The following is a 16,999-nucleotide window of genomic DNA, read 5'->3' as shown; positions in this document are numbered from 1 at the left end:
GCCTCTTTGCAGGCATTTTCTTTTACTGTTATGTTTGAACTTGGGTACATTCCAGCCTCTCGTCCTCCATCACCACAGCAATCTACTTCTTCCTCTCTATCACTGTCCATTCCTGCCTCAATCTGCCTACTGCTGGAACCCACATCCATGCCTTTGATACCTCTAGACTTCTCTATTCCATCGTTCTCCAGCCAGCGGCCTAGCTTCCACTTTCTATAAATTTGAACTCATACAGAACTCTGTTCCTCGTAACCTACTAAACAAGAAGGATAGAGAATTTTGGCCTTTTATTGCTCAAAGTTTGAAATTTAAAAACGGGGGTTGTCTTGTTACAAACGTACAGGATGAGGCTGTGTCTGGAGTACTGTGTACAGTTTTGATCCCTGTATTTAAAAAAAAGATATACTGGGAATGGAGGCTGTTCAAAAGAGATTCACTAGGTTGATTTCTGGGATGAAAGTGTTGATTTATCAAGAGCAGCTAAACAGGTTTGGCCTTTATTCATTAGAATTTAGAAGATTGAAGGGTGACCTTACGGAAATATACAAAATTCTGAGGGGGCTTGACAGGGTAGATGTTGTGAAGATGTTTCTGGGGGATCTCGAGCCAGGGCAGATAGTTACAGAATAACGGGACAATCACTTAAAACTGAGATGTGAAGGAATTTCTTCTCACAAAGGATAATGAATGTCTGGAATTCTCCACTCCAGGGAGTTGTGGAGGCTAGATCACTGAAAGTATTTAAAGAGAAGCCAGATAGATTTTTGAAATATTGGAGTTAACAGCTAAGCTAAACAAGCGTGAAAGAATAACTGAGGCCTAGGGCATTTCAGCAATGATCTTGTTGAATGGCAGGACATGCTTTAGGGGTTGAATGGCCTACCCTTGCTCCTATTTCTTAGGTTCTCATCAAGCCCTATTTATCTGTTATTCCTGAGCTCTCTGGCATACCTTGGTTCCTGGTTCAGCAAAGTCTCCGTTTTAAAATTCTCATCCTTGTTTTCGCATCTCTCTGCAGCCTTGCCCTTCCTTTCTCTGTAACCTCTTCAAGCTCTAGAAATCTTCCTATATATCTCCTCCACTCTGGCCTCTTGAGCAACCCTGATTTATTCATTACTCCATTAATAGTGGTATATTCAACTGTCCTGGAATTCCCTCACTAATTGTCTCCATTTATTAGTTCCTTCTCCTCCTTTCAGAGGTTCTTTAAAGTCTATGTCTTTGACACATTTTGACTGGCTGTTTTATTTTCTCCTGATGTGGCTTGGTGTCAAATTTTATTTGTTCATCATTTCTGTTAACACTTAATTATGTTGAAGGTACTATATCGATGCAAGTTTTTGCTGTTGGCAGAATCCCCTTGAGAGGCTTTTCTTTCTTTTGTGATGGATCAACACCACCATTATCCTGGAAGAGGCAATAATTGCAGAACACCCCCTTCTCAAGATGTAAAAAATCCAAGTACTTGAGCTGCAATAAAATTTGCAGCTGCAATTCCCAAAGTTTCCTTGGCATTTTCGATTGTGACCCCAAATGAGTTCAGACTTGATTTCTTTTTTAAACATTCATGGAGCCAATTTTTGTGATATAGAGAGTTGTTGTTATATCCCTGCCTCTGTCCCTAAACTGTCCATTCCTGGCATTGTTAATACAATGTGTTTGGTCCATTGTCACCTAAAAATGGCAGTTGTGCCAATCAACAGTTGGTGAGTGAAATTATGAAGGAATATGACAAAACATGAACTGCTCCATGTTTAACTGCTACTAGTAAATAGACAATCCTTGCCCCATGTCCTTTTGACAGAGCTGTCTTCTGAAATGTTTTCAGCAGCACAGTTCCTGATCAAGATCTCGGTCCTGATAATACTTTACTCCTTCCTAACTTTATGTTAAAATCAGCTGTTGTGTAAGGCCAAATGTTCCATGTAACTCTTGGTGTCTTACTTCATCAGTGGTCGACAGGGGCCAGATATATTTCAAAGTAAGGCCTATCTATGAATTGACCAGGTGTTGTGGTTGTTTTTATTCCACCTTTTGCTTTTTCTCTTTATCTGTAGCTACCTTATTTGCTAATACTCATAAATTCTTACAGATGATGTACAGGAGGCCTATAATCTTATCAAGGACCTGGAGCCAACAACTCCCCAGGTGAGTAGACGTTGTAAGTCTTTGTTCAGTACAGCCAACATAAGAATAATTATCTATGACAGGACAGCTAAAAGCTGTGAGGAACTGTAATGTTCTCATTGTGCTTGATTAGCAAATCCAAAGTGTTTTGTTCATAGCAATCCTGTTCATATTTTAAATTAGTTATGAAATGATTGAGTGTTTGTAAAAATTAAGAATTCAATAAAATCTGACTTCCAAATGCCTCCTGTTCTCTGCCACAGTGCCTTGAGAGAGGAAACTAGAAATACGTTGCCATAGTATTTCTGGGTTACTTGTTAGGCACCAAGCAAAGCAACTCCAATTAAACAAAATGTATCCTTTCGGTGGGTTCTGTCTCTTCTAACAAAAACAGAAATAGCTGGAAAAGCTCAGCAGGTCTGGTGGCATTTGTGGAGAGAAATCAGAGAGCTTTTCCAGCAATTTCTGTTTTTGTTACTGATTTACAGCATCTGCAGTTTTTTCGGTTTTGTATTTTCTAACTTGATCAAATTTCACTGATGCAAACTGCAGAAAGGCTCTTGGTGCTGGATTTATACAAAAGAACGCAACTTCAGATCTTAACACCTGGCAAACTTTCAATTCCTTGAACATGCAGCTTCTCCACAGTTCCTAGCTTCTCACTATTTTCTCTTGTCACCATAAGTGATTTAGTAATCAACTGTTCGCACACCAAGAGTAAATTCATAGTTCTTTTGTTCAGCATTTCCTCTGTTTACTTAGCAACGGCATTAAAATATTTTAAGGAGATTAACATTTCCATGATGGTAGTAGATGGAGAAATGTTATCTAGAATACTTTTGTGTTTGTTCACTTCCACAGTTGTAAAAAATGCCTCATGTTCACCCATTACAGCTAAATATGCTTCACTGGTATATTAACTTAAAACAACATAATTCTTTAACTGACAACAACTTGCATTTGTCTCGTGCATTTAATATGGTGGAACATCACAAGGAACTTCACAAGAATGTGACTGGTCAAAATTTATCACTGAGCCACATAAAGAAACAGGATTGCATAAAAGCTTGGTTGAAGGCAGGTGGGACTAGTTTAGTTTATTCGGCATGGATTGGTTGGACTGAAGGATGCTGTATTGCTGTATGACTCGTCGAGTGTTCTGTAAGGAGCAATTTACTGGAGTAAAGAAGGATAACGAGCAAAAGAGGTTTAGGGAGTGAATTTCAGAGCTGAAGCCACTGCTGTTAATGGTGGGGTTGAAAATGGGACAAGAGGCCAGAACTGGAAGAGTGTAGAGATCTGTGGGGATTTTTAATCTATGTGAAGGTGCAGATATAGAATGGATGGGGTTGGGGGGAGCAGTGTTAGAATTTGAACTTAAGAATACAAATTTTAAAATTGAGACATTGCTGGATTGTGAATCACTCTAGCTCTGTGAGACCATGTTCGCTAGGCGAACAAGACTTGACATGCATTAGGATACGAGCAGCAGAGATTTGATTGATTTCAAGAATGTCAAGGGTAAATGGTGGGAGGTCAACCAGGAGAGCACTGACTGATCTCGAAGTAACAAAGGCACAGGCAAGGTTTTCAATGGCAGATGGGCTGAAGTTGTGACAGATATGCACTGTGTTATGGAAGTGGAAGCAGGCAGTCATGGTGATGGAGAAGATGTGGAATCAGAAGCTCAAATCATCATCAAATTGGATGCCATAGTTACAGACTTAAAGGCTAAATCAAACAGTTATAGAGTCATACAGCTAACCAGTCCAACCAATCCACGCCGAACATAATCCCAAACTAAACTAGTCCCACCTGCCTGCTCCTGGCCCATATCCCTCCAAACCTTTCCTGTTCTTGTGCCTATCCAATTGTCTTTTAAACATTGTAATTGTACCCACATCCACCACTTTCTCAGGAAGTTCATTCCACACGTGAATCACCCTGATGTGTAAAAAAGATTTTCCTCATATGTCTATTTTAAATCTTTCTTCTCTCACCTTAAAAGTATGCCCCCAGTCTTGAAACACCGCTATCCTAGGGAAAAGACAACTACCATTAACTCTATTTATACCTCTCATTATTTCATAAACTTCTATCAGGTCACCTCTCAACCTCCTATGCTCCATTGGAAAAAGTATTAGCCTATCCAGCCTTTCTTTATAACTCAAACCTTCCATACCTGGCAACATCATTGTAAATCTCTTCTGAACCCTCTCCAGCTTGATAATATCCTTCCTATAATTGGGCGGCCAGAACTGGACACAGTATTCCAGAACAGGCCTCATCAATGTCCTGTACAACCTCCGTGTGACTTCCCAATCCCTATATGCAAAGGACTGAGCAATGAAGGTGAGTGTGCCAAACGCCTTTTTAACCACCCTGTCTATGTTTGACATAAACTTCAAAGAATTATGTACCTGCAACCCTAGGTCCTTCTACAACATTACACCAGCCCCTACCATGAATTGTATAAGCCTTATCCTTGTTTGTTGTACCAAAATGCAATACCTCACATTTATCCAGATTGAACTCCATCTGCCATTTTTCAGCCCACTGACCCATTTGATCAAGATCCCTTTGTAGTCTGAGAAAACCTTCTTCACTGTCTACTATGACACCAATTTTGGTGTTTCCCGCAAACTTACTAACTATGCCTTCTATGTTCTCATCCACATCATTTATATAAATGACAAACAAGAGGACCCAGAACGGATCCCTGTGGAACACTGCTGGTGACAGACCTCTAGTCCGAAAAGCAACCCTCCACCATTACTCTGTCTCCTGCTGTTAAGACAATTATGTATCCAATTAGCAAGCTCACCCTGAATCCCATGTGATCCAACTTTACTGATTAGTCTACTATGCGGAACCTTGTCAAAGGCTTCACTGAAATCCAAAAAGACAACATCTACTGTTCTGCCATCATCAATTGTTTTGGTAACTTCCTCAAAAAACTCAATCAAGTTTGTGAGACAGGATTTTCCTTGTACAAAACCATGCTGACTATTCCCTAATCAATTTTTGCCTCTCTAAATGTCCATAAATCCAATTTTTTATACTCAGCTCCAACAATTTACCAACAACCAAAGTCAGACTCGCAGGTCTATAGTTCCCTGGTTTCTCCTTGCAGCCTTTCTTAAACAAAGGTACAACATTAGCTACCATCCAGTCGTCAGGCACCTCACCCGTAGTTATAGATGGTGCAAATATTTCTGCTAGAGGTTTCACCATTTGCTCCCTTAATTCCCACAGCATTCTGGGATACATTAGATCAGGTCCCAGAGATTTATCCACCTTTACATTCTCTAAGACCTCCCAAACTTCATCTTCTGTTCTGTGAACTATTTTTAAAACATCAAAGTTTATTTCTCTGCATTCTGTAGATTCCATTTCTTTCTCCACAGTAAAAACTGACATGAAATATTCATTTAATATCTCTCCCACCTCCTGGGTTCAACACAAAGACAACCTTCTTGATCTTTAAGAGGCCGTACCCTCTTTCTAGTTACTCTCTTGTTCTTAATGTATTTGTAGAATCTCTTTGGATTATCCTTAACCTTATCTGCCAATGATCTCATGCCCCTCTTTGCCTTCCTGATTTCTGTCTTAAGATTGTCCCTACATTCTTAAACTGATTAAGAGATCCAATTGAACCAAGCTCCCTATATATAAAATAAGATTCTCTTGTATTCTTGATTAGAACCTCAATATCTTTATTCACCTATTATTCCTTAATCTTACTAGCCTTACCCTTCACTCTAACGGGAACATAATGCCTCTGAACTCTCATCATCACACTCTAGAACGTCTCCAACTTGTCAGATGCCCTTCTACTTGCAAACAGTCTAACCCAATTAACTGTTGAAAAGCTCTTGTCTCATACCATTAAAATTTGCCTTACTCCAATTAAAAACTTTAACTTTTATGGAAGGCTTATTCTTTTCCATAACCATTTTGAAACTAATGGAATTATCATCGCTAGACCAAAGTGTTCCCCCACTTTTACCTCAGCTACCTACCCTGCCTTATTGCCCAAAAGAAGGTCTAGTTTTGCTCCTTTTCTAGTAGGAGCGTCCACGTATCGATAAAGAAAATTTTCTTGAACACATTTGACAAATTCTTCACCATCCAAACCTTTAACACTATGGTGGCCCCAGTCAATGTTTAGAAAAACGAAATTCCCAACCTTACAACCTTATTACAACCTTATTATGCTTACATATATCTGAAATCTCCCTACATATTTGTTTCTCAATTTCCTTCTTACTACTGGGGGAGCCGATAGTACAGTCCCATCAAAGTGATTTTTCCTTTCTTATTTGTAATTTCTACCCATATATTTTCACTGGACGATTTTTCAGAAATATTTTGTTGGGGAAAGGGGTTTGTGACAGAGACACAAGACAGTAGCCTTGGTCATTGCAATGTTTACTTGGAGGCAATTTCTGTTGATCCAATCCTGCAGTCCGACCAGCAGTACAACAGTCAAGACTGCAGAAGTAAATCAACCAGTTAAAGCATTCTTGGTAATCTTAAAATCAATCTCAACGTGCATTGCATTTTGCCTCGTTGATTTTTCAGAATGATTAAATTATGAGTAAAAGCAAATTACTGCGGATATTGGAAAGTTGAAACAAGCACAAAATACAGAAGAAATGCAGCAAGTCTGACAGCATCTGTGGAGAGAGACACATGTTGAATATTTTGAATTTGTATGAGTCTTCCTCAGAAGTGAAAGGTGTTGGAAAATTGTTCTTTTTTTCTACTTTTGACAGAAGCAGAGGCCTAGCACCAAAGATAAAGGTAGTGTTAGTGGTGGAGAAAGAGAAAAACAAATGTAAAATTGGTGTAAATTAAAGTGTGAAAGGAAGAGATTGGGTCTTAACTCCTGAGAACAAAGTAAACAAGATACAGGACTGGGGGAATGGGTGGAGAGAATGCAAGAAAAATAGAGATCAGACATAATATGATCAATTTCTGAAGTTATGAAATTCAGTATTGAGACCTTGAGGCTGTAAAGTACTTAAGTGGGACATGAGATGCTTTTCCTTTTTCTTATGTTGTGCTTTGTTGGAACATTGTAGCAGGCCCAAGGCAGAAATGTTAGCATGAGAGGAAGATGGTTTAATGGCGGGGCAACTCTGAGGTCAGGATCATTCCTACAAACAAAGCGGCAGTTTTCTACATACCAGTCACCCAGTCAAATTTATTAGAGTCTTTTGAGGCAGTCTTAATTGGAGTGGATAGAAAGGAACCAATGAATGTGTTGAATTTGGACTTCAAGAAAGCATTCAACAAGGTACCTCACGAAAAGTTAAATCATGAAATAAGAGCCTGTGGTGTTCGAGGTAGCATATTGGCATGAATGTAGAATTGGCTAATGGGAAGGAAATAGGCGTGGAGAAGGTGGTGGGGGGTGTGGAGGGGTGTGGGGTTAGTTCTTTTTCAGGTTGTCGACCTCTAACCAGAGGGGTTCCACCGAATAAGTGCTGGGATCACAACTCTTTACAATATATATGAATGACTTGGAGGAAGGAAACAAATAAGCTTTAGCCAAATTTGCCAAAGTGACAAAAATATGTGGAAAGGCAAGTTGTAAAAGGAATATAACTGTTTACAGAGAGATATTGACAGGTCAAGTAAGTGGTCAAAAAACTGGGAAATGGAGTATAAATTGGGGAAAATGTAAAGTTCATTTTGGAAGGGTGAATAAAACATTATATTTAAATTGAGAATAGCTGCAGAAGGCAACAACTTAAGTAAACTTAGGGTGCTGTAGCGATTGTAATAAGGTCAGCCAGGTGGACCTCATAGAACATTTGATTTGATTTGATTTATTGTAGCCACATGTGTACCTGAGTATCGTGAAAAGCTTTGTTTGTGAGCAGTACAAGTAGATCATAGTAAGCAAGGACATACAGATCATAGAGTGCTTAATAACAGTGAAACATGCAAGTTATATGCACAGAAGGTGCACAAAACAAAATCAACATTAACAAGATCAACAGTATTTGAAGTTAGAGAGTCCATTCATCAGTCAAATAACAGTAGGGAAGAAGCTGTTCTTGAACCTGTTGCTTCATGTGTTCAAGCTTCTGTATCTTCTGCCTGATGGAAGAGATTATAGGAGAGCATTACCAGGGTGGAATGTGTCTTTGATGATGTTGACATCTTTTCCCCAGCAATGAGAAGTGTAAATGGAGTCCATGGATGAAAGGTTGGTTTCTGTGATGGTCTGGTCTGTGCGCACAACCTTCTTACTGTCCTGGACAGAGCAGTTGCCATCCTGGACCATTATGCACCCAGACAGCATGCTTTCAGTGATGCATCTGTAAAAGTTGGTGAGGGTCCTTATCGATGTGCTGAATTTCCTAAGCTGCTTGAGGAAGATGAGGTGTTGTTGTGCCATCTTGACTGTCATATCTACATGAGAAGTCCAGGGGGGCTGTTAATCTGGTCCAATCAGGGAGCCCTGTTATGGACCAGACCAAACCCCCTTAAAATGTTTTAAGAATGTAGCCTAGATCCTAATTTTTTCTTATTTTAAAGGTAGATGTGAAGTGCGTGTTCTAGATGCGATGCGACTGGTCAAACTACTCGATGTTAAGCAAGACACTACTTAAGGGAATTTAGTGTAACTTAACTGCTGGAAAATTTAATTGAATAATAGATACAGTACCTATTACTAATTAACTGTTCCAATAAAGTAAAATCAGATAAATACACTGCTTGGCAAAAAGGCAAATTCAGGCAGTTTCTTACATGCAGTTCTCCTATCCAGGAGGAAAAACTTCAAGAAAAGGTTCAGAGAATAGCAGCTAGGAATCATTCACTGAAGTTTCCAACACTTTTGAGACCCCAAAGGCTGCTGCTGCTTAAAGCTAAAAAAGCTAGAAAGCCTGGTCTGAGAGAGCTGGCCATACCGAGGCTGCTTCCATTGTTCCAACTTAAAAAAAAGACCAAGATCTCACGTTTACTCAAGTCATATTCAGTAGCCAGTTCATCACCTCTGCCTTACAAAATCTCTTCAGAAATATTAACCAGGATAAAATAACCTTTTAAAGTGACAACATTGTCATAGCCCTGACTGACAGGTAAAAACGGGAATGTCAGACATCCTGTTCATTCATGTGAGCTGACTCTGAGGGAGCTGGATCAGTGTCAAGAACTCTCCACTTGTAAATAACGGGTGTGACTTGGTGCTGGATACTGGCCTCTGAGGAGCTATTTCAGGTACACATAAATAGAGAAAGCAAGCACACAGGTTCAAAAGCAAAACTGTGTATGCTGAAAATCTGAAACAAAAATAGAAATTGCTGGAGAAACTCAGCAAGTCTGGCAGCATCTGTGAAGAGAAAGCAGAGTCAACTGAAGGATCAATGGACCTGAACTGTTGACTTTGCTTTCTCTCCATAGATGCTGCCAGACCTGCTGAGTTTCTCCAGCAATGTCTGTTTTTGTAACACACAGATGCAGCAGGCAATCAGCAAGGCAAATGGAATGTTGGCCCTTATTTCGAGGGAATTGGCTTTAAGAGTAGGGAAGTCCTGCTGCAAATGTGGAAGGTGCTGATGAGATCATAACTGGAGTACTGTGAGCAGCTTTGGTCTCCTTGTATATAAAAAAATTTGTTTCATTGGAGGCAGTTCCAGTTCAGTAAAGGCTTCCTGGTGTTGATGGTTTGTCTTATGAGGAAAGCCTAAACAGGTTGGGACTCTACCCACTGGAGTTTGAAGAATGAGAGGTGCTCGTATTGAAACACAGGTTCTTAAAGAAGCTTGACATGATAAATGCTGAGAGGATGTTTCACCGATTGGAGAGTCTAGGACCAGAGGGCAAAGTCTCAGAATAAGGGGGTGCCAATTTAAGACTGAGATGAGGAGGAATTTCTTCCTTGAGGGTTGTGAGTCTTTGGAACTCCTTGCCACAGAGAGCTGTAAGGGCAGAGTCCTTGTCTATATTTAAGGTTGAGATAAATAGATAGATAGATTCTTGATCAGTAAGGGAATCGAGGGTTACAGGAAAAAGGCAGTAAAGCGGATGTGAATGAGCCGCTATACTTTGAAGATGGAGCAGGCTCAAGGGGCCAAATGGCCTACTGCTGTTCTTACATCTTATGATTTTGTGGTCTGCATTTGGTCTCACCAATGCCTAAGAGACAGCATTGAGAGCAGTCAATGCAGTTGACTAGATTGAATGAAGTACAAGTAAAATAGTACTTCATCTATCTTTTGCACTGGGCCTCTACCTCTGTCAAAAGTATAGAGAAAATTCCATTTTCCAACACCTTTCAGTTCTGAAGAACAGTCATACCAGATTTGAAATGTTAACTGTGTTTCTCTCTCCTCCACACCTGCTTAGTTTCTACAGCATTTTCTGTGCTTAATTACGAGGACTGACAGTATAAGCCAAATCTATGCAATTTTTGAATTTTGAAAATTTAGGAGTGATTTTGATTACGGTATTTATAATGTTAAAAGGGTGGATGCAAAAGGCTGAATCTTAGCTTTGTTTTTGTCCAAGCGCAAACCACATTGAGTTTGGAGGGAATCTCAACGCAAGGCAAGGAAGGTTTTCTTGCTGAGTGTTACCAAGCTCGCTGCATTAATTGCCATTATGCCCCCATGGCATGCATCACATTATAACGTGTACTGTTCATAAACAACTTACTATTCACTGGAGATATGGAATTGACTGGTATCCCTGGTGCACTTGCCATCTCCTTGTGCACCAAGACAAGCACTGTCACTCCTGAACTCTGTATGTTTACTTAACAATTACCCTGGACATGGCAAACAAGGGTTAATGGGCATTCCATTTTGGAGCTTCAAAAGTGCATACTCTTCCTTCATGACTAGCAGTGCAGGAATTAACCCATGTCAACCCAACCTAAAGTTGCCACCCAGATTAAAACAATCTCTGCTGTCTGGAGGGATGCCCATAGGAATGAGGCCAATGACCTCCCCTCCACCAAAATAAATACTCCCATCTTCTCTCTGATACCTCATGCTCCTCTATCTCTGAATAGAGACCCCACTACTTCCGAGGCTCATGTTCCACCACTCTCATTTCCTGCAACATCTTACCCACCCCATCCCATGACACTATTCACCATACATGCCCTCTGCACTGCATGCTCACTTTCTTGGGACACCTCCCCACCTGCACCAATAGTCATAACTGTGTCATCCACTTTCATCCTGCACAATACCAGCCCATTTCTCATGTAAAGAGTAAAACAGCCCACTGTGTGGCAGAAACAGTCATGACTGGTGCTGTGCTGCCTGTTCTTTGACTCCTCACCCTTTATGAAAGAGGATTCTGAATCTGACTGCCCCAAGCAGGCCCAGATTGGAATCACATTACTGTGCTGGGAACAACTGAATGAAGGCTATCCCCTCTGACTGAGGTCTGCTGACAACTGTGACATGTCTCCTCGTTTTGTGTCTGCATAAACAGCATGGAAAAACAGCAGTAGACTGATAACTCTGGCTGTAGAGGCAAGGCAAAGTAATTCAAAGCAAGAATGCTCATCTTATTATGCCTATCGTTCCAACCTGAACTTTATATGTCACTGGACCTGACCTAGCATAAACCATGCCTCTTACCCAGGCAGTGTCGCCACAAGGTTTCTACATCAAACTTTGTCCCCTGAAGTAAAGTGTCTGTGCAGCTTAGCAGAGTCCTCTGTCCGGCATTTGATGCGCCTATGGCCGTTTCAACCACCAAACCACCACCAACAACAACACCCCTTCTCCCCCCACCCCCTGCCACCACTAGGCCCAGGAAGATCAGATTTAACCTGGTGTGGAATTTTCTTCCCATTAGCAACCCTGCTGGAGCTATCTCTGTAGTTGCATGAGGGGTTTTCCAATAATCAAGTAGGAACTGGGACAGTTTGGTATTTAGTGAAGCTGTAGGCTGTTTCTTTAAGATTGTGATTTTCCAGATGTTCTGCTGTTACTTCCTTAATAATTGATTCCAATAGTTTTCCAACAATAGATGTTAGGCTAATTGGCGTATGTTTATTCTTGCCTTGCTCACTTTTTGTATCGGGGTGTCACATTAGAAGTTTTCCAATCCTCCGGTGCTTCTCCAGGATACAAAAATTTTTGAAGAATTACAACCAATGTATTCACTTTTTCTGTAGCTATTTATTTTAGGATCCTAGGATGCAAGCTGTCAGGGCCAGGGGACTTATCAGCCTTTAGGCCCATTTGTTCTCTAATACTACTTCTTCAGTGATGGTAATGGTATTTAATTCCTCCCCTGTATTCTTGCATATTAGTGGGACATTGGAAGTATCTCTCACCATGACAGTGAGCAAAGAGCAGAGAGATGCAACCTGATTCAGTCCATGTTTTGGGTGCAAATCCCTGAGTCCTGTGTTATTGCAGAGTTGCTGGTTTAGGATGAGGTGAGGTATTGAAGTATAGAAGCAACCTGCAAGTGCTTTGGAGATGTGCTATGAGGGTTCTTAGAGGCTGGCACATGTTGGATATCAAATGACATGGGCATGAAGTGCACATGGCAGGTGCCCATGGAACATAAGAACATAAGAACTAGGAGCAGGAGTAGGCCGTCTGGCCCTTCGAGCCTGCTCCGCCATTCAATAAGATCATGGCTGATCTTTTCGTGGACTCAGATCCACTTACCCGCGTTCTCACTGTATCCCTTAATTCCTTTATTGTTCAAAAAATATCTACCTTTTTTTTAAAAACGTTTACTGAAGTAGCGTCAACTACTTCACTGTGCAAGGAATTCCATAGATTAACAACCCTCTGGGTGAAGAAATTTCTTCTCAATTCAGTCCTAAATCTGCTCCCTCTAATCTTGATGCTATGCCCTGTTGTCCTAGCTTCACCTGCCAGTGGAAACATCCTCTCTACTTTTATCTTATCTATTCCCTTCATAATTTTATATGTTTCTATAAGATCCCCCCTCAATCTTCTGAATTCCAATGAATATATAATCCCAATCTACTCAGTGTCTCCTCATAAGCCAACCCCCTCAACTCCGGAATCAACCTAGTGAACCTCCTTTGCACCCCCTCCAGTGCCAATACATCCTTTCTCAAGTAAGGAGACCAAAACTGCACACAGTACTCCAGGTGTGGCCTCACCAGCACCTGGTACAGCTGCAACATAACCTCTCTGCTTTTAATTTCAATCCCTTTAGCAATGAAGGACAAAGTTCCATTTGCCTTCCTAATTACTTGTTGTTCCTGCAGACCTACCTTCTGTGATTCATGCACAACATATCCCAAGATGGTGCTCAGTGTCGAAAATGGAGGTTATTTAGAGTAACCCACAAGGCACCCTGGTTTCCATGTTGGGTTTTCCAATCTCTAGTTTACCATCTCGGTTTGGCAAGGTTGCAACTGTAATATTAGTATGGCAAGTTGGTTGGTCAACAATGACTTTAGCCAGTCTTAATTACCATCATTTGGCAACTTGCATAAAAGCATAAAAGACAAGGCAGGATGATTTTGACATCATGATGTACCTCATCAGAGTTCGTGTCTGATTCTGCCACAGATGTTGTCACTGCCCACATCACTCAGAGCCCCTATAACATTCTGCACACAGAAACTATTTTTCTTTGTTGAGGGAATGGAGAAGTAGATGTAATCTTAATATTAGCATTGACCACATTGGAGGGCAATCAAGGAGCATGTTTTCTCACAAAGGGAGCAGAGATCCATACTGTTTCCCAAAAAAACCTAGGGTAGAATTTGAACTTTGAAGATTGTCATTGGTAGATTATAGTTATAAAGGGTTATGGAGCAAAGGCAGATAAATGGAGTTGAGATGCAGGTCAATAATGATTTCATTGAATGGCAGAGAAGGCTCAAGAGCCTGAATGGCATACTCATGTGCAGAATGATGAACAGGCAATTTCCCTCTGGCACATCACCCTACCAAAGTCCATGTGAACTCCTGGGAGAGGCAAAAGAACAAACTAAAATTCCAGACCAATTTTGGAAAAGTGAAATCTGGGAAATTCATCTCCAATTCTCTTCCCCACCCTGCCCCATCCCTTCACTGATTGAAATTAAATCAGGAGATCACTCTGGCCCTGGTAGTTCTATGCAGTACCTAATATTTGTTGAAATGTTTTTCACCCCGTCCAGTACTAGTTCCACTCTGACTTGAAGAATTCCAGTTGATCAGTATTCATTACATGAGCGGGAAGTCTGTTCCACAGATTTACTATTCCTTGGAAATTGAGCTTTGGTCTTACGCTAAAAATGTGGCCTGGATCCTCCCAGACCTCTTTTAATTGCAACAAATTGTCACCTCAAATGTGCTGCTCATCTTAAAAGCCTTGATTAAGTTATTCTCAAATCAATGCTTCAGTAGTGTGTAGTATTCCAGCTCTTTCAGCCAGTGTGAATAGTACATGCTTGGATATGAATCTAGTGTGCCTCCTATTTCAAACTTTCTATTGTTATCAGCAATTTCCCAAAAATGTTGAAGTGGACACTTACATGACTTCTCATGTGGAATTTGAGATCATATGCCAATGAGGAAGTCTATTACTATTAGTTTATAATCTTGTGTCTGACATGGTTTGCCAAAAAGAGATTTCTCAACCAGTGTTGCTCTGCTGTAGTACAATGTCACTTCCACCAGAGGTACCAAGTGAGCAAAGGGAGGTGCCTGCAGAGATCAGCTTTCCACCAGCACTAATTTACATTTGTATTGAGCCTTTAGTTTAATAAACATCCCCAGAAAATCCACAGGAGAGTTGTTAAAGAAAATTTTGACATCAATTAATTTAATCCATAATCTGTATATTTGTGTCTTTAGTTTTATTATTACCTTCTCCATAATATTTCTTAAAGGTACAGAAGCAAAAATGTCTTTGTTTTAATGCCACTGTTGTTACAGACTGCAGTAATAAATGATTTGCGAGTGTGTTTAGACTATAAAATGCTATATGTTTGTTTCTATTTCATGCTCTGATTTATGTTATATATGAGCCTGTGCAAAAGGAAGGCCACTCTTCCCCCAGGGCCAGACTTAGAGATTATGCTTGCAATAATGTCCAAGTTACTGGACCATGTAATATATAGCATTGACTCTCTTCTCCCTTATTAGGAATATATCCTGAAAGGTGTGGTGAATGCGGCTCTTGGTCAGGAACAGGGTTCGGTGAGTTGAGTCCCTCATAATTATATTGGTGCAGCAGGCAGGAACAATGCTTCAGTACAGCGAGCATGGGATTGTGTTCATGGATGTTATGCTTTGCATTCTGATACTAAGGCAAGACTGAAATTGTGGATTTGTCTGTGAAGAAATCTGGATGTGACCCTGTCTTGATCATCAGCACTGGTATACTAGCCAGCCCCTTTATAATTGTAACATTTTTTCCCATTTAACAGGCAATAATATGGTTTCTAACATAGTAAATATGCATGTGCTGCTGCTGTGTTGCCTTCTGTTCCTGTGTCTTTCTCCTATTCCATCTGTCACTATGCCTTCAAATGCTACTGTCATAAGAAATTAATCCCAAAAGTTTGAATTTTCACCAGTCCATTATTAATACTCTGCTACCAGTCTTGGTGATGCAGGTAGGGAGCAAGAATGCTGGGAATCAGCGTGGTGTTGATAAAAATCTTGTACACTGCTACACATTTATCCTTTACTACACCATTGGCACATAACACCTCAATATAATTATTAACATTCTTGTTCTTAAGTCACAAGGACCTAGTTTCAGGCTGCCCTTTTGGACTTGAGCCCAAAATCCAAACTAACATGAGTGCAGAGATAACAAGGTGTAGAGCTGGATGAACACAGCAGGCCAAGCAGCATCAGAGGAGCAGGAAGGCTGACGTTTCAGGCCTAGACCCTTCTTCAGAAAAAACATGAGTGCAGGATTGAGGGGGTACTGCATTTGTATCATTTGGATGAGGGTCTAAGCTGAAGCTCTGTATTTCTGTTCAAATAGTTGTATTTTGTGGCAAAACAGTCTGTACATGCTCTGGTAAACCTTATTCTGTTAACCCAATCCCATGAAAACAGATCAGTTGGCTGTTGATCTAAATTGACAGTGAACAGTAAAATCTCACAAGCAGCAAAGTTGGCTGGCATTACAACAGAGAATGCATTTGATGCACAATACATTGGCTATGAAACAGTTTGCAACATCCTGAGGGTGTTTTATGTTTAATTTTTCTTTCTGCTTATGAAATCCCCTGACTGTCAAATGTGTGCCACTGTACATTGGGTCTGGAGCAGTTAAAACATCAGTCCCTCATCCACCTTGCTCTTGCAACCTCTTCCCCTCTCACACGCTCTTCCCCTCTCGCGCCTTCTTCCCCTCTCGCGCCGGCTTCCCGCTGTCACTCTTGCTCTCGTGAGGTTGGTCCCAGAGGAGAACTCATGCAGAATAGTCAATGATTTCTGAGAACTAAACTTGTTTAATGCTTCTTCAGATTACTTTAAACATTATGGCATGAAAATATCAGCAAACACCTTAGGAATAGGATTCGGCCCTGATTCTGTTCTGCTGTTCAATTAAATTGTGGCCAATCTAAATTCAATTGATACACCTTGTTATAAAGTGGAGGTTGACCCCCTCCTGATAACAAACACCAAAGCACCCAAAGAGCCTTGCCTTGCCCTATAATCTGTTAAAAGAAGTGTGCAAAGTGGTGTAACCTGCCTGTCCCCACCAATCTGTTATAAAGGAGTAGTTAAGTGAAATAAACTCCTGACATTCACGCTATAATCAACATGTAACAATTTATTTATCTAACTCTAACAATGAACAAATTAACTGAACTATTAACAAACTGAACAATTCCCCTCTAGTTAGATAACAAGGTGTAGAGCTGGATGAACACAGCATCAGAGGAGCA

At 40.6% G+C, this 16,999-nt stretch overlaps 1 protein-coding gene across 3 annotated transcripts in view; it reads left to right on the top strand.

Moving 5' to 3' along the window:
- ttc26 (tetratricopeptide repeat domain 26) overlaps nucleotides 1-16,999 on the top strand; it is a 77,009-nt gene that overhangs the window by 27,716 nt on the left and 32,294 nt on the right. For all 3 annotated transcript variants that reach the window (XM_048617631.1, XM_048617630.1, XM_048617632.1), the window contains exons 10-11: nucleotides 2,093-2,148; nucleotides 15,234-15,287. In XM_048617631.1, coding sequence (XP_048473588.1) covers nucleotides 2,093-2,148; nucleotides 15,234-15,287 — 110 coding nt within the window. The remainder of the gene's footprint in view (nucleotides 1-2,092; nucleotides 2,149-15,233; nucleotides 15,288-16,999) is intronic.

Source organism: Rhincodon typus, chromosome 37, assembly GCF_021869965.1.
Source record: "Rhincodon typus isolate 14 chromosome 37, sRhiTyp1.1, whole genome shotgun sequence".
NCBI classification, from domain to species: Eukaryota; Metazoa; Chordata; class Chondrichthyes; order Orectolobiformes; family Rhincodontidae; genus Rhincodon; species Rhincodon typus.
This window is presented reverse-complemented; position numbering and strand designations above follow the sequence as displayed.